The sequence below is a fragment of the Manis pentadactyla genome, chromosome 13 (genome assembly GCF_030020395.1).
Source record: "Manis pentadactyla isolate mManPen7 chromosome 13, mManPen7.hap1, whole genome shotgun sequence".
Lineage (NCBI taxonomy): Eukaryota > Metazoa > Chordata > Mammalia > Pholidota > Manidae > Manis > Manis pentadactyla.
In genome coordinates, this window is record NC_080031.1 from 55,028,979 (window position 1) to 55,048,025 (window position 19,047).

Below are 19,047 nucleotides of genomic sequence, written 5' to 3' on the forward strand. Positions count from 1 at the left end.
GTGACAGTCACCAAGTATATCAATAGGAACAGCATGGCGTGCGAGGCTCTGAGCTCCAGCACACCTGAAAAACCCAAAAGCACGAATTCAGTCACCATGCTAGAGTTGGAGAGTGTTGGGTACTTTTCTTTGGACATGAGTAATCCCTAAAGCATGAAAAATCAAAGGATAGAAACAATTAGACTATGTATGTTTATCAACTCCCATGTATCCAATTTTTTTCTATCTGGTACTGAGTAGTATGAAAAAATATTTTTTTCCTTCATTTTCCCTGCTTATGTGCCTTATTTCCTTGTTTGAGGTGGTAAAGAGTCTATAAGAATTTGGGCAAATATTTGCACACCTGTTTATATCTTACTATAAAATGAGTATGAGTATCAAAGGTTTGCCTGGAAGATTGAGTTAATATAGGTCATTTCTATACATCCTGTCTCGTTAGAAGTATTTTATAAATATTAACACATGGTTAGTTGATGAGAAAACAGAATCTGACTACAGATTGGAGGCTACTCTTTATTAGATATCTCAAAGCTAGACTTACAGTCACAATCCATTCTCTGCATACCAGGCAGAAAAACATTTATGTCCACGTCTACCACTAGGGTTTTGAAACCCATTTCATTTGGAAATTTATCTAGAATTTTTCTAATAGTCTCCTTCTAACCAGCTACATATACTACTTTCTAGCAATTATTACCATGTTCTCTCTTTATTTTGATGTTTAAATCCTCATCTTCTCTCACTTTCTTTTAAAATATGTTTTATGAACTTCTTTGTAGATTTTTTCTGTTCCTTCCCTCATATAGATCCAAAAATCAACAAAGTGAATATTTAGAAATGTTTTTATTTGTTTAGACTGCTATATTTAATTGAATTATTTATATATTATGCTTTTTAACACTCAACTCTGAAAATTGAAAAGTTTATGTACTTTTAAGATGAAAATACTGGTGAGTTAAAAAGCCTCATAAGTTTATTAAGCCGTGAACGTCTAAGAAGAACAAAGCCGAAGCACACGTGTCTGAACCAGCGCCCCGCAGCTCTGCGAGGGCTCCTGATCCTGCGCAGTCGGATCGGGCCGCCGTGATCCTTCGGACCCCATCTCGAATGGCTGGGTGCCGTGGGCATGAAATCCCTGTTTGGGGTGACTATTCAGTCAGTGTGATCCAGATCAGCAACGTCACTCCACTGATATCCAATGTACTGAACACTGAGTGGACCGTGAGAACTGTTCCTGACCATTTTGTATATGGCCTTTATATGTCCATACTCCTGGTCCCTGGCCGAAAACATGGGATGTCTTCAACTCAGGGCTTTTTATTATAATTAAGATTTAACCCATCTCGTAGAGTAACATATCTGTTCCCCAGCCCAATTCAACATCAACATATCCATTAAAAAATTCTAAATGATTTTCTTACAGCATTTAAAGAATTTTGATACGAAATAATTCTTATATATTCACTCTTCTTTTCCCATTTATCTGCTAACTTTGGAAAAATGCAGCTCACCGTTTTTAAGGCTGTCACCACCTCTATATTTATTCTCTTTCCTATTCCACTGATGGCAATTTTCCCCCTTGAGTGCTTTTATACTTTTGACACTTTATTGATAGTGTCACATGATCAATTTGGTTAAAATTATTCCTAAAATATTTTTATGTAGCTCTGGCAAGGTTATGCCATTTTCATTCTGAAAATTGAGGTCTTTAAAAAACTGCTTAGTTTTTCTTCACAAAACTTCATATTTGGTCCTGCTGCTATATTGAAGAAATGCAATGAGACTTCACAGTTGGAATTCAAAATTAAAAACCTTTTTTCTTCCTTACTAATCAACCTTAGGTTTTAGATTGACTTTCCATGTGGCTGAACAGAAGAGCTGAAACTCCGCAGCGTTCGGGAAATGTGTCTTACATCCTAGCTCTGCTGAATACTTGCATTACAGCTATGGGTTGGCTATCAAACACCTTTGAATCATAATTTTCTTGTCTAGAAAATGATCTTACTTTTCCCATAAATTTAACACTTGTAAAATATTTAAAATAAAAGAGGTCTACAAAATAACTGGTGAAGAAAAATAAACATGAATAGCAAATCACTGAAAAAATGATTAAGCAAGCTATCCTGCCAGCAATTTGAATTTCTGTATAGTACAATTTTGTATATACCAATTTTAAATCAATGTATATAATAAATAAAACTGTTTCAAACAAAAAAAAAGAAAAGGAAAACCTAACATTCTGACATTGCTAAAGACACTCTCTCTTAAATAGAAACAGACTTTTGTAAAATGTCCCTATTTGATTTAGAGATTGAAAAACTGAGACCATTAGACACCTGAGTGTTTTTCTATTCTATTCTGTATTTTCTATTCTAATCTCATTTACAGACTTTCTCAACAAGTGAGGAGTGCAGGAGAATCCAGGAGAAATTCATGGAGAAAGGTGAATAGAGGGAAAAATAGATTAGTAACAACAGAGACTCACAAATTATTTTCTTAGATAGTATAAGTAAGCCAGAATCTGAAGAAGGTGCAATGTTTCAGTCATTGGCAAGGATGAAGGTACATTTCCTTAAGATAACTGAGTTTCTGTTAGGAATTGTTCTGTTTTATAACAAGATCCTCCGTGTTTAACTTAAAAGCATTGGTTTGTCAATGGCATTAGAGGAAACTCCTGGGAACACAACTCTGAGCACCCATAATAGTGGGTGCCCAGGGGCAATGCAGGAGACAATTGGTTTTAGAAAGTGAGGGAACCTGAATATATTGTAAATAAACTCAACTATTATATATCAAGAAATACTAGGGTACTTGAACCTGTCAACACACTGATAAAGATCACAGAGACAATAATTTGAACAGAAGGAGAGTCTTAGTTCCCCTGACATTTTGAGGGCTCCTAAGGTGAAATTTTGTGGGTCATGGAGACCAAGGAGCAGAGGAAACATTCCAGCATTCCAGCAGCCACCTCATGACCCCACGTGGAAGAAAGCGCCCAAGGAGGGCTGCTCCAGGCTTTGTGCTGTGTGAGCACATTGACCCCCGGATCCTCTTCTGCTCCTCCGGAAACCAGCCTCAGCTAGATTCCAGGAAAGCCATGCTACCCACTCATCCTCAGGGTTTCTGCCTCAAGAATGGAGGCACTTTCACAAGCCAGGACCAAACTCACAGGATTTTTCTAATGGACAAAACAACCCAATTGTCCAATATGTCAGTGTTTTAAGCCAGCACAGGGGTCCCGGGGCTCTGTGATCTATCATTTCATCACTTGCACCTCAGTTTCTTCATCTCATAAGTTTACAGGGTGCCCACCCTTGTTGGCCTCTTGAAATTTTGACACAATGTAATATATACAGAATTCAGATTAGTAACTAATGCATGGTACATGTTAGAATATGTTAATCTGTTTAGCCTTCACAACTATATTATTAGTGGATGACTGGGATCTTGTCAGAAAAGTGGAAGCATTTTCCCAAGTTCTCCAAAAAGCTACTTACATTTCCGTTATGGATGCCAGCTAAATGCACCAGTGCTAAGACAACATGCTCTGTGTAATATTTATGTTGAATTTTGGCACACTGTTGGTATGTTTGAGTATATATTTTGTATCATAAAAGTGTTACACTTTATGTGCTAGTGAGGACTATGAGGATTGATTTTTTCATCTCAGAAAAAAAATGGGACAAAGCAAACACATACTCTTAAATATAAAAAGGGAATACAATGAAGATTTTCCACACATATAAGTAAAACCAAGCTCATCAAAAAGAATCTCTAAACTTAGAATCCAAAAAGAAACAATAAAAAAAGGAAGTAAAGTAAAAGAAAAATAATTACTGCACATTGAGAAAGATTCTTAATAAAGTAAATTGAAAAAACTAAACAGTTTCAAAAATAGAAAGGTTAAAACAACTGGATTATGAATTTTCTTTTAAAAAATTATTTAGAAGAAAAAATGAGTAAAGACAGTAGTTGAATGTGCATCAGTGAAAACTAATTTAGCAAGTGGATGTTAAAGTCAAAGCATATGCCCTGAATATCATGAGAAAGAAAAAATATATGTATATAAAATTTAAAAAATGATAAAATACATAGAAAAAATTATGCAATAATAAAGCATCTGTCCCATAAAACAAAACAAAACCCCACTAGTTTGAATGATTTGCAGTGCTTGCCAGTTTCAGTTGTGTGAATACCTTCACTATCACCAGATTCAGTTTTGCCACATGACTTCACTGACCCTGGAGTTGTAAAAGAATGAGCACAAGCATCCCTCAGGAGCCAGGGCAGCCTGCTCAGCACACCACGTAAGGCATTCACAGCAGGAGCAAAGAAGACAGGCTAACATGACAAAATGGTAAAAATGATTTCTGAGATAAAAGGAGAACTTGTCTTCAAAGTCACAGAGGTAAGCAAGGAACTGGACTGGATAAAGCACACACAGAAATTTTTTAAAAATCAAACTTTGCATGTCATAATAACTGTTATGTAAATTAGAAACATGGTAAAGTATGTAACGATGTTATGTAGTAACAGTAAAGTACACAAAATCTATGAGAAAAGAAACAAAATATGTACAAACAAGCTGTATTTGCATCCAATATTATATTAGGCACATTGGATTCTAGAAAGTAGGTAGATTACCAATTCCTTAAGGTAGTAGTGAGAAAGTAAAGAATTAAAATTTGAGGCATACAAAACATTAAAAAGATTACCACATACAACATTCTAAATTTATTACTGTAGTATTTATACTAGTAAAGAAATAATATATTGGTTATTTGTTTTATAAGAAAGTAAGTTAAGCATAGAAACAAGTTAATCTTCTAGTCACACTTAATGTTTCATATAGATTTGTATATGTAGCATATTCATAAAATCTGATACTAAAATCCTGAATCACCATAAAAATGGGGGAGCATAGGAAACAAAAGCAAAATGCAGCATATTTCCTACTGAGCAAAAGATGTGTGTGTATGTGTTTCTGTATTGCCATGACAAATAAGATTGTAAGTTAAATGGACATCTTCCAAACCCAATAAAAATAATAAATGGGAGGCAACACAGATTCAATCATTCAAATAAAAAGTAACACTTTCATGAAAACTGAACAAGATGAAAGTACAGCACAGAGAATATAGTCAAAATTCTGGAACAACTTTCTATGTTGACAAGTAGAAACTCCAGTAATTAAGCAGATCATTTAATAATGTAGATAACTCTCAAACTACCATTTTGCATGCTTGAAACTAATATTACATTGTATGTTATCATACTTCAAAATAAATAAATAAACAAAGGATATTAAACAAATGGAAATGAAATAGTAAAAACATGTAAAAATGGATCAAAATGTATAAATGCGACCATGGAAGACTGAATTTGATTGAAAGGTATCAGCATACTGAGTAAATTAGTATGGTCTAAATATATATTATATATGGAAGGTGTACTTAAAATTACATATCCAAGCACATTCTGGGTGTTGGATAAAATAAAGGACTGAGTCATGATGTAGTATTTAATGGAATATAAACCAAAACACTGAAACAGAAACACTTTGGAGGGGAGTTAAATTGAGGAGAATTTTATGAGAAGGTATAGTTTTTATAGAGAGAAAATATTCTTTAAAGTATTGGTAAAGAATGTAATCCAGAAAGAGAAGTAGAGTTTGTTAGGATTCTTAAAGAATGTGTTGCTGTCTCTCCAAACAGGATGAGATCCCAAAGGCCTGGAGTCTAGGCAGTACGATGGAGTAAGACAAAGATGTTTGGAGAGGTAGGCTAGGGTGGACACTAAAGGGCGCGTTCTAGGCAATATCTATTTCTACTGCATAGGGTTAAAGATTAAATGAGGAAATCCCTGTGAAGCATCATAGCAGGAACAATGAAATCAATTAATAATACCTACTAAGACTTCAATCAGGTAGCTACTAATTAGAGTAAATCATATTTTTCCTCTAACCCAAGGACAACCAATTGAAAAAGAGCATAAAAAGAGGTCTCCTGCAAAAAGAAACATCATATAATACATAGAAATAAATGTCCCCAAAATGTGCAACTTCAATAATGTAACATTTTCCAAACTCCTCAAATGTACATAAAAATGTAGAATGGAAGTCTCAGCACAGTAAGCATAAAGAGCTAAGATTTTATTCAAAATAACTGATAATTTAAAAGCAATCCCAAAATCTTAATTTTATTGTTCTTATAATCATGGTTCTGTTATTCCTGGAGGTTTCTCAAATAATTAAATACAGAGCTATCAAATGAGCCAGCAGTTCCACTTCTGGGTATGTGGCAAAAAGAAATAAAAACAGGATCTCAAGGTGATATCTGTCCTCTCACGTTTCTTTCCACATCACTCACAATAGCCAAAATATGGAAGCAACCTCAGTGTCCCACAGTGGATAAATGGTAGAAGACTATATTTTATATATATCCAAAAGGAATATTCTCCAGCTTTTATAATGAAGGGAACTTCCATCTATCACAACATGAATTGTCTTAAAAGCATTATCTTAATTGAGATAACTCATACAAAGAAATGTAAAGAATCTAAAAAAATCTGAACATGTAAGAATAGACAGTAAAATGGTGGTTATAATTTGGGAGGAAATGGCAATTATTGGTCAAAGAGTACAAAGTTCTGTTTAGAAGATGAGTATATCAGATATCTAATGTACAGCTTGGTGATTTTTGATAATATAATGTATTGCGTTCTTAATGGTTGCTGAGAGAGCATATCTTAAATGTTCTCACAACGAAAAGTAATGATAATTATGCAATTCTTAGACAGAAAAAATAGATATGAGTGGATGGAAGGAGAATAAAGCCAGTAAGCACCACAAAAGGAACTCAAAGAGTCAACCAGACAAAATAAGAGAGCCAGAAAAGACTCAAGAGTTAATAATTTAATTTATTGCAGTTTCACAGGCCAGGAGAGACTTGGAATGTCTGCTTAGTCCCCCAGATAAAAAAACGTCAATCATGGACTTCTTTACCCTGCATTTCATGATGTAGGGCAGGGAAAAAGTCAATCATGGACTTCTTTACCCTGCATCTCATGATGTAGGGAAGGGAAATGAGACAAGGGTCATGCCATTGTAAACTCTGCTTAGCCTGCAAAAAAGGCCCCACTTATTCTTTGACTTAATTTATATGCAGTTCTTCCCCTCCCTCCAGCCCCTAATCAAGTAGCTTTGTAACCAGGGCAGGAGACAGACCTTGGAAGTGTAAATAAACCTGTCTGGACAAAAAATGCTGAAGTCCTGAAGCAACATAGTCACCTACATAACCCTATTCTTAAGACAAACATCAAAGGAATTATAAATCACCTGTATACATCATCCCTCATGATGACCACTACCCAAAAAGGCCCTATAAAACCCCAGGCCCTAAATTCTTAGGTGCGCCCCCTCTCTGAGGCTGCCCACACTCCCCTTTCTTGGAGTGTGCAATTTTAAAAGATTTCTTACTGCTCAAATTATTACATTTTGTCTCTGAGCTCCTCAGTGGCATCTTTGTCACTCTGCTATTTCATTCTGTTTTCCAGACTTTAAGCACAAGTGGTCACTCTCTCTGTGCTGCTTCAGATAAGTAGGGAGGAGCTCCTGAGAGCTCTGACTTGGGCTTGCAAGTTCCCATTGCCTGAACGACCTGGATGCAACCGCAGCTGTAACATCATGCTCTCTAGCAGCCTGCCTGAAAATCTCCTTTCTTTGGGATGTTCCCAGAAAAAAATTTCATTCCATCCAGTGCTCTGTGGCTCCCCCAAATCCTGGGTGGTAGGGACTCAGTTCCCACGGCATGCAGATTCAAGGTGACCCTGGCTTTAGGCGTTGCCAAGTGATTTGTCCAATGATGAGCAGGGCTTCAATGCACTTCCCTTCCCTCCCTCTGTTTTTCCTTCCTTTCTGCTTTTTTCAAGTAAACCTGCCTATACCCCCTTGACTCTGGGCTGCTCTTCCCTTAGAGTGCATACAAATAAAATTTTTGCTACTCTTCACTGCTGTGCCTCTGTCCTGCAATTCTTTGTTGTGGTGGGAACAAGGACCAAGGAGAACACACCCTGCCCCCAGAACGACCACACCATTGTTAGCTAATGTTCTGGAGGTAGTTGTACGGTGTTTTATTAGTATCAGAACATTGTACACCTTAAATTTATACAGTGCTATATTATATGTCAACATTATCTCAATAAAGTTGGAAAAAAAATAATTATTTTTTCCTGAAGGTTGAGTTTTTATTTAAAAGAGAAACTACTGAAATTGTTTAATTCTACTGTATTCTTTCTATACTTGTACATCATTAAAGAAAATTCAGTAATCATCTTACTTGACTCCAAATAAATGATAATTTGATATTTTCGTTCAAATTTCATAGACATTCTTAATTTATTCTTATAGCCACATATTTTTCCATGACATATCTAGGTATGTATAATACCTATCATATTTTGAGAAATATATCTGAATATGTTTCATTGTATTCATTTAGTTTTATTTTTCAAACATAATAATTCCATTTTATGCTTGATATTTCTATTTGTTTCCAAACTGATCATTTGATTTTTAATCATTTTTTCTCTCTTATTTTTCTCAATATTTTCGAGCCTCTTTTTCTTGTCTTAACCAGTTTTAAATGACTATTCTTCCTTTCTTCTTAAGATAATTTGAAATTTTTTCTTTCTCTTCTAATATTTGCTGGGTCAATATTCGTCTCTATTTTTGTCTTACATTTCTTCTTGGATATCTCATGTATGATATTTGAATATATCACATATGTCATATCTTAATGCAATTCTTAAAGGAAGATATCTTACATTTGCAAAAACATGTTTGGACCTAGAGAGTATTATGCTCAGTGAAACAAGCCAGACAGAGAAAGACAAATACCATATGTTTTTGATTACATGTAGGCTCAAAACAAAAAGAACAATGGCATCAATAGACACTGAGAAGACACTGGTGGTTACCATGGTGGAGGGTTTTGGGTGGGTGAGTGAAATAGGTAAAGGGGATAAAGAGGCATAAAATCTCAATCACAGTATAAATTAATCACAAGGATGAAAGTACAGCATAGAGTGTACTGTAGTTCTGTAACATCTTTCCATGTTAGCAGATAGTAACTACACTAATTGGGGTGAGCATTTAATAATGGAGATAACTGTCAAATCACTATGTCATGTACTTGGAAACAATTTATTGTAAATATCAACTATACTTCAATGTAAATAAATAATATCAAAAAAGAAAAAAGAAAAAAACTTTTAGTATTTTTAAAAATACTAAAATGTTGTAACTTTTCTATTGTGATTTTACTATGCTTTGTGCCCCATATCCTTCTAAATTCTTTTGATATATGATGTTGACTAAAAAGGAATATTTTATATTTTAAACTAGTATGTTGTTACCATGGGGGAGGTTTTGGACCAGGGGGATGAAATAGATGAAGGGGACAAAGAGGCACAAAATCCCAGTTATAATATAAATTAGCCACAGCGATGAAAATACAGCAGAGAGAGTATAGTCGATGGTTCTGTATCATCTTTCTATGTTGACAGAAACTCTATCAACTCTACTTCAATAAAAACATAAATTAAGAAAAGTAATATGTTGCTATTTTTAGCTACCACTGAATTTTATTCAGAATTTGGTTTTGAATGTGTTTAAAGCCTTTAAGTCTTTTTTTATTGTGCACTGCTTTCATATAATAATTAGTGAACTAGTCCTGTATATCATTATGTCAACCACCATGGCATTCTCCTGACTATATTTGTAAAAATAAAAAAGCACATGCAATTAATTTCAGATTGATATAGAGTATTTTATTAATTCTTTCTATTTTATTCTGGCCCAATTATATCTTCAATGATTAAAAGAGGAATGGACATACACAACAGACACTCAATGAGTGTTTGTGATATGAATAAATAAAACAGAATAGCAAAACTTTTAGCACATACAATTAATAAATCAATTGCTTAATTAAGTTAATTTAAAAGTGTCAACTGTAAACAATGTGTTATCTCAGGCCATTCGTAGGAAACAAGTAGAGCCCTGTTCTCATTGTCTCTGTCTTCACAGCATTTGGGGACCGGCAGATGATCACGTGCAGGGACAGACACTGGGGACCTCCTGAGGGCCCGGTTCCCTCGTGCTCCTCACATTCTTCCTCAGGGGGAAACAGTGCTGTGCCTCTCCTGCCTGCCTCCAGAGGCCCACATGACCCATGTATTTAACTGGGGTGTCACACGGGGTGAGGGAGCCCAAGACCAGGCCTCCAGGTGGAAAGGTCTGGGGAGGCTTCTGAGCAGGCTCATGTTTGCCCAACTCGGCCACCCATCTCCCTTCCAACCGGGTAAGTCACTTCATTTCTGAGGTGGAAAGGTGAGAAGATGAATGAAAGGCCAAATTTGCATAAGTTTAGAAGACAACATTTCCTGGAAAGAAGTAAATTGTGCTAATTTTTGTGGGATATTATGGAAAAATACATGGTTAAGAGTCACATATTATAATCAGTTTTCTCTATTCACCACCAACAGTTTTGGGATGTGTATATATTGTAAAATGTAGTGTAAAATGTGATACACAGAAACACACAAATATCACTCTTTTTAATAACTGTTTTGCCATGGAGATTATACTACACAGTATTTCATTTATCATATTAGAGCAATGAATTTCTGAAAATGCCTCACATTGAAAGGCAGCAAGATTTAAATAGTAGATTGTTTATAAAACATACACCTTTCTGGCTCCTTATTTCACATGTTTGGATATTTGTGTATGCTAACAAGGAACAGAGTAAGCCTTAGTGAAGCTATGGCCTATTTCAAACTAAAATCTACATGTTAAACTACTTAATAAACGCTACTTAATAACAGCACTGAAAGTTTCTTGTGTCATAATCTGATGAAAATAAACAAGAGATAGGCAATTTCAGAGAGAGGCAGAGAGAGGTATACTCTTTCCAGAACAGATTAGATCATTTTGGTCCTTAACAATAATGTAAAATTTCACTCCCTGCTATGACAGTAGCAGAACTCAGAAAATACAAGTAGCAACATTGCTACTGTGATTCCATGAGCTGAGGAAGATTCCTCAGTAAGTTCCTCTGAAGGTTTAATAACAAATTATTAATAAACTTTAGATCCTATTTTCATATTACAAATGGAATTTATTTACTATTTAAATGTAGAAAATGTATCTTTTAAACAACCAGACAAGCATATGGATAAATATTTACCTAAACTATGAACAAAGCCAATGATAAGATACTACAGAAAAATAATTTAGCATTTTAAATATTTAAAAAATACATATTTCTTAGGAGAAGCAAAAGATGTAAACCATAATACAATATTTTAAAAGTGAGGTCTGATGACAAAGCATAGGCTAAAGGTCTGTACTGTACAAGATTCTTTCATATGAATCAGGAAAAGATTAACATATCAAACCTTAAAATGGCACAAAATTTTGTGAAGAATTTAAACATAAACTATAAATACAAAAACACACATTAACCACACAATAAAGATCAAATCCACAATAGGGCTCCATTCAGACCTGGTTCATTACAGAGAGAAAAAATAGGATATTACCGTGGTATTGTGAGTGAAATAAAATAACCAAATGCTGACATCTGTGGTGTATAAGGGTAAATGCTGGATAGGAAGCAACATGAATATATGGATTGGAAAAGGGCATTATTATTTAAATAAAAAATATAAACACAGAATCATTGAATTCTTTATGTACATGTTAATCTCAGTGTTTTAGATTAGTGAAATTTTGGAAATCTACATTTAAAATAATATAAACATTTTTTTTATATGAATTCTGTTACTAAAATAAATTATTATCAAACTTTATATTCCAAAAAGTGGTTATCTATTTTAACTTATTTAATATTTACAAAATTATAATATTTAGGGAAATATGGGGTTATTTATAGTGTTATTCCATTTTGTATGTCATGTATTTCACATATCAGTCAATATATTATTATTAAACAATATATACTGAAAGTAAGAAACCAGGTTTTATAATAAATATACTAATGATAGGATGAGAGTTGCTCTCACATCTTATTTTCTATTTCATAAGTATCTTAAATCATCTATACAACTTTAAAAAGTATTTATATGGGAAAAAAGACTTTTACAAATGTAAGTCAATGGAATTTTGTCCAAAATAACACATACAATCAACATGTACTTTTTCCTTTATGTAAGCAAGATGTGAATACATGATACCATTTCAAAGCTTACAGTCAGTTGAACTATTTGAGCTTTCTTGTCCAAGTGCCATGGTCTCATGCACTATTTGCCTGTGAGACAGATGAAAGGAAGTTGATGAAATAATATGGTGGGGATGAGAGAACTGAGGAGGTGATGCTGTGGGATGGAGAGGAACGGACATTGTGAATCAGAGTCAGGGTGCCTCACAGAGAACAAATGCCATCAGTTCAGGGGGGAGATTGTGAACTTAGAGGAGAGAAGGTGTGTCTGGCTGATGTATCTGACCACCTGCACTGCACAGGAATCGCAGTTTCCCCACTGTGCTGGGGATCTCGGAGCTGACACACTCCTTCAGCGCCAGGCTATTTGCTCTTCCTGTTCCCCTGGAGTGAAGTGACCTTCCTCTGCTTTTCAGTCCTCCATTGTTATCCTCAGTTATAATATCCTGATTGTTACACACTTACAGAAATTATCATCTCATATAATAGACTCCATTGGATTTGCTAATTTCTTTACTTTCTGTCTCACATCCATAGGAAGGTGAGTTTGAAACAAGAAGAGATTTCATCTCTCTTCACATTATATTCCCACATTACAGGCCAATGAGTGGCACATGGCAGACACTCAACACCTGTGTAGTTGTCTGTCGAGACAACTTGTTTGCGAAAGTACTCCTCAAATTATTGCAATGTTTGCTCACTTTCAAATTTTATTTTTCACATTATACACACTGAGTTCCTTCACAGCATTTTAACATGTCTTATGCCTCTTATTCTTTTTGTATTAGTTAGTACACTTTTTATACTGAGGTATTGTTGATATACACTATCATATTCATTTCTAGAATAGAACATAGTGATTCAACAATTATACACACTATTATTTCCTTACCCCAACTAGAGTAATTACTATCACTCAACATAGAAAGATGTGACATAACTATTGACTATATACTTTATGCTGTACTTTCACCCCCCTGAACAACTTATGTAATGATTTGATATTTTGTCCCTCTTTACCCATTCATTGTATTTCTCTCACTCATTCCAACCGCATCCCAGTGTGAACCACCAGTCACCTAACCAGTCACTCCTCAGTGTCTATGTGTGTCTATTGCTGCTTTGTTCATTGTGTTTTGTTTTGTTTTCAGATTCCACAAATAAGTGAAATCATATGGTATTTGTCATGCTTTCCCTGACTTATTTCACTGAGCTTAATGCCCTCTAGGTCCACCCATGTTGTCCCAAATGGCAGAATTATATTCCATTGTGTATATGTCCCACCTCTCTCTTATTCATTTATTTATTGATGGACACTTTGGTCACTACAATTTCTTGGCTGTTGTAAATAATGTGACAAAAAACATACGGGTGCATATATCTTTTTGAATCTATGATTTGTCTTCTTTCAGTAAATTCTTGGTGGAATTACTGGGTTATGTGGTATTTATATTTTCAGCTTTTTGAGGAACCTCCATACATGCAGTGGCTGCATCAATGAAAATTCCCACCAGCAGTGTCAGAAGGCACCCTTTCTTCAGCATCCTCACCAACACTTGTTATTTCTTGTCTTGTGGATGATGGCCATTCTGACTGGTGTGAGGTGATATCTCATTGTGGCTTTGATTTGCATTTCACTGATGATTAGAGATGTGGAGCATTTTTTCATGCACCTGTTTTCCATCTGTAATGCATTCCATGGAAAAATGACTAGTCAGGTCCTCTGCCCACCTTTTAATTGCCTTACCTGCTTTTTTTGTGTTGAGTTATATGAGTTCTTTTTACATATTTTCCATTTTAACCCTTTTTCGCATATATCTCAAATATATTCTGTCATAATGTAGGTTTCATTTACATTTTGTTGATGGTGTCTTTTGCTTTACAGAATCTTCCAATAAGATGGATTCCCACTTGTTTATTTTTACCTATGTTTCCTTTGTCCTGGGAGACATGTCCAAAATAAAAATTATTCATGCTTATGTTCAAGAAATTTTTGTATAATTTCTTCTAAGAGTTTTGTGGTTTCATGTCCTGTACATCTTTAAGTGATTTGAGTTTACATTTGTGGATGATGTTAGACAGTAAAAAAAAGTTCATTGTCTTGCAGGTAACAGTCCAGTTTTCTCATTTATTGAAGAAACTGTCTTTTCCCAATTGTATACCCTTGCCTCTTTTGTCACATATTAATTGACCATACATGTGTGGGTTTATTTCTGAGGTCTCTTTTCTGTTCTTCTGATCTATGTGTTTCTCATTTTATCAGTGTCATACTGTTTGATTACTATAGCTTAGTCACATAGCTTGAAATGAAGGCATTTAATACCCCCAGCATTATTTATCCTTTTGAAGAATTGCTTTGGGTATTTTGGGTGTTTTGTTGATCCATATAAATTTTAGGAGTATTTCTGCTAGTTCATTGAAAACTACCATTGGTGTTTTGATAGGGATTGCATTGAATTTCTAAATTGTTTGAGCAGGATGGCCATTTTGACAATATTAATCCTTTCTATCCATGAGCATAGGATAGATTTCCATGTTCTTATGTCTTCTTCAATGTCTTCCATAAGTATCGTACACTTTTCACCAGTCTTCACCTCCTTGGTGAGATTTATTAATAGATATTTTATTCTTTTTTGATGCAGCTGTAAATTAAATTGAATTCTTGATTTCTCTTTGCACTAGTTCATTGTTAGTATGTAGGAATGCAACAGATTTCTCTATATTGATTTTGTACCCTGCACCTTTACTGAATCCAATGATTAGTTATCATAGTTTTTTGGTGAAATTTAGGGCCTTCAGTATAGTATCATATCATCTACAAATGGAGACAATTTTACTTCTTTACAATTTGAATGCTTTTTATCATCTTTTCTTGTCTGAACACCATGGCTAGGACTTCAAGTACTATGTGGAATAAAAGTGGTGAAAGTTGCAACCCTGTCTTGTTCCTGATCATAGAGTGAAATTCTTCAGATTTTCAATGTTGTATATAATGTTAGCTATGGGTTTTGCATATGTGGCCATTCTTATGTTGAAATATGTTCCCTCTATGCACATTTTGTTGAGAGTTTTTAACCTAAATCAATGTTGGATTTCCTCTGAAGTATTCCACAATTCCTGGAAGACAATTAATATTCTTGTATTATTTTCCCAAAAATTATCTTCCATAGGTCAGGATTATCTAGCTAATGGAAATGCAGGATCTTTCTACCCTTCCCATGAGGCAGAGTTTGAAATGATCAGATTTCATAATGTTGTTTCTTTGATTTATTTCTATACTTTAATTATTATTTTCAAAACATTCATTTTATATTCCCAATTGTTTAAAAAATGAGATATTTATGAGATGATAGAAATTATAGAGCTTTACATTCTACTAGTTTTATGATGTGAGGTGTTTATTTCCTGAAAGGTATCAAGGACTATTATATCTTTATTTCCATTAACCTGGAACTGAATTCTCTGAATTGGGAGTCATAACCATTTCTAGGAAAATAATAGTTCCTTGGGATTTTCAACTTGCTTACTTAAAGTAACTTAATTTACCTAAGGTAAAAGAGTTAGGTATCTACCCCATAATTCTCTTTTTTTAATTTGTGTGTCTCCTATACCAAGGTGGTTCTTCAGACTCAGAGGGTGCTTTAAGCTTAGGGTCTCATAATTTCGAGACTATATTTAGAGCAGATTGGTTTCTTTCTGGGATAAACTCCATTTCACATTTCTTTTAACATCAGTAAACTATGGAAATTAAAGTTTGATATATTTGCAGGCTGTTTGAAAGATACTACTTTATGCTGAGCATTTAATTCCAAGCATTTTAGAGATATATAATGACTACAAAAAAATAACTGGAGAGGAACATGCATTAGATCTATGTTAACTGTGAAAGCTGAGAATTATAAACTCCTTTGAGGTGTCTTACTAAAACCTCTTTTGTAGGAAATACAGCATGGTGGAAAAATTCATATCATTATTTTTCTAATGTAAGTGGAAAAACCTAATGCCTAGTGTCCCAAGAACCCCTGGAAAACAAATGCTTTCATTCTCTAAACAAATGGCAGTGTACCCTTTCCACAGAACTTATTTACAAACCTTACATAAATTTACATCCAAATCCCAGTGCTAAGAGCACCAGTAATGGCAAACAAGAGCTCCCCAGGGGGCTTCATCCTCCTTGGTTTCTCTGAATGGCCTGATCTGGAAATCATTCTCTTCTGGGCTGTGATCGTCTTGTACACCATGATCGTCCTCTCCAACCTGACCATCATCCTGCTCTCCTGCATGGAACCTCATCTCTACACCCCCATGTACTTCTTCCTCAGCAATCTCTCCTTCCTGGATCTCTGCTACACCACAACTGCTGTGCCCCAGATGTCCAACCTGTGGGGGCCAGACAAGAGCATCACCCACACAGGATGTGTCATCCAACTGTGTGTGTTGCTCTGTCTCGGTCCCACAGAGGATGTCATGTTGGTGGTGATGGCCTTTGACTGCTACGTCGTTATCTACCAGCTTCTGCACTACACCGTCATTATGCATCAACAGTTTTGTTGGAAGCTGGTGTTCGTGGCCTGGCTGTCAGGTCTGATGTTATCTGTGGTCCAAACTCCCATCACATTCCAGCTACCTTTCTGTGCCCACCACCGCCTGGATGACATTCTTTGTGAGGTTCCTGCCTTCCTACACCTGGCATGTGGAGACACCTCTGTTAATGAGTGGCAGATGACCATCTCTGCTGTTCTCTTCACCATTGTGCCACTGGGGTTGATTCTGACTTCTTATGTCTACATAGCTCAAGCCCTGGGGAAAATCCAGTCTGAGGAGGGAAGGCAGAAAGCCATTGCCACCTGCCCCTCCCACCTCACCGTGGTTGTCATATTTTATGGGACAATCGCTATGGTGTACACAGACCCTAAAAATAACTTTGCTTTAAAAAATGGCAAGTTCTTCACCTTCTTCTACACCGTGGTCACTTCTTTGTTTAACCCTCTCATCTACACCCTGAGGAACAAAGAGGTGAAAAATGCTCTGCCAAGACTTCTCAGCAAGGTGGTCAACACAACAAAAAATAGAAGTTGGCCTTTTGAAATCTTTTGGACCAGAAGTGGTGTTGAAAATCATGCTATTCACACTCTCTCCATTTAAGAGTTTTGAATTGTCACTTAAAAGGGTTGATTTCAGTTTAAAGGCAGTAATTTCTGGCTTATTCTTCATTCCTGTAATTTTACATGTTATTTTGTGATAAAAGAAATCAACAAATGCTATGTCAGTTTTCATCAACTAACAAGAATTCAAAATATATTTTCCCAGGTAGGAATACTATTTGCTGAGTTAACTTTTGAAGAACATATATTATTAATTTTTAAACAACATAAGCACCATGAGTTAGATTTGTTTTTTAAAAAATTAAATTATCTATTATTCATTTTTTAATTTAAAAATATATGTAGAAATGTATATTATATTATGTTTTCTTCTGTACAAGTATGCGTGGAAAGAAATATCATAGAGTTTCCCTAGTTTCCTAACACATATGAAATCTTTTCTTTTTCATTTCACTATATGTGACATCTTGGGTGTAAGCAAGAAATTCTAGCTGGACATACTGTGATAATATTTTTCAATTGGAATTTCAAGAAAATGAATCCATGACAGTGACTTGCCTCAGTAACATATAAACACAGGAGAGGTGTGGGCTTCTCATTTCATGAGATGCATAGCTCTCTGGTTGTAATTCATGCTTAACCTCCATTTGACTGCAAATAAATTTACCATTATCCACTTTTGATTACCACACATTTATTCAATCACAAGTAATTTCTTATTCAAATATATTTTTGTAACCACCTAAAATGAGGGCCATTTAAAAATTATGCAAGTAATTATAAAAATGCAAAGTGCATCATTGATTCTGTTATCTGCTTTGTTATGATATTGTGCAAACACGACTCTGCCCAAACCCAAGTGAACTTATTCTAATGGAACTAAGACATGAAAGAGTGCTCCTGGAACTACAGTGCAATACATTGGGATGGAAATGTCCAATGAGTTTCTTGAAATTGTCCAGACCCTTGTACTATCAGAAATAGCAATGACACTGCACATTTTGTGAGACATGTCTGTTCTCTGATTTGTCACCGGCTTTTGGGGGGGCGGGGGTGTCACACATCATTACCAAGAGTGCAGATAGAGTTCTGTAAGTGATGCTCAGGACAACATGTATGGAAGACATTCTGCTTAGAGCTGGAGGCTGGAAGTATTACTACATAAACAAGAACCTTGTAAGGGTCCAGGATACATATGAGGACTCCGAGGTAATCGCCTTAACCAACAGCCTGAGTTTATATCTTGCACATTGGAATTCCAGAGTGGGAGTGCCTGACTCTGGGGCAGTGCCCTATCTTTGTAGGTTTCACATTCTTAGCTGCTTTGTACTTAGTGTGTCTGCATTCCTACTCCCATGGCAGAGACGACAAGCCGGAGGGACCAGCCCTGAGAGCTAGATGTTTCCTCCTGGAGGTGATATGTGTCACCTCCTCTCATGCCTGCTGGGTCTCAGCAAGTCAGGGGGCCAGATCTAACTCCAGGCGGGCATGGTTGAATATGTCCTGCATCTTCAAATGTGAAACAAGGGTGGGTGTTGGGGAGTAGTATGCATGCCAGTCACATGGACTAAGGATAAGAGGGAATCAGCTGAAGATGGGAAGGAGGACCATGTTCATTAGTGAAGCCTTGGGATAAACAGGAGTTCTTTTCTCTAAGCTGTTGTACGTAGTGGGTGGTTCTGTAGAGGATGAAGAAAACA

At 35.5% G+C, this 19,047-nt stretch overlaps 1 protein-coding gene across 1 annotated transcript; it reads left to right on the plus strand.

The window, feature by feature from the left end:
• The first annotated feature begins 16,379 nt into the window (after positions 1–16,379).
• LOC118913229 (olfactory receptor 2H1-like) lies at positions 16,380–17,387 on the plus strand. The gene has a single exon (XM_036887033.2). It carries the CDS (start codon positions 16,380–16,382, stop codon positions 17,385–17,387), a length of 1,008 nt encoding a protein of 335 aa, XP_036742928.2.
• Positions 17,388–19,047: the final 1,660 nt, after the last annotated feature.

Coding starts and splice junctions, on each gene's coding strand:
- LOC118913229 (XM_036887033.2), top strand. CDS start 16,380: ATGGCAAACAAGAGCTCCCCAGGGGGCTTCATCCTCCTTGGTTTCTCT.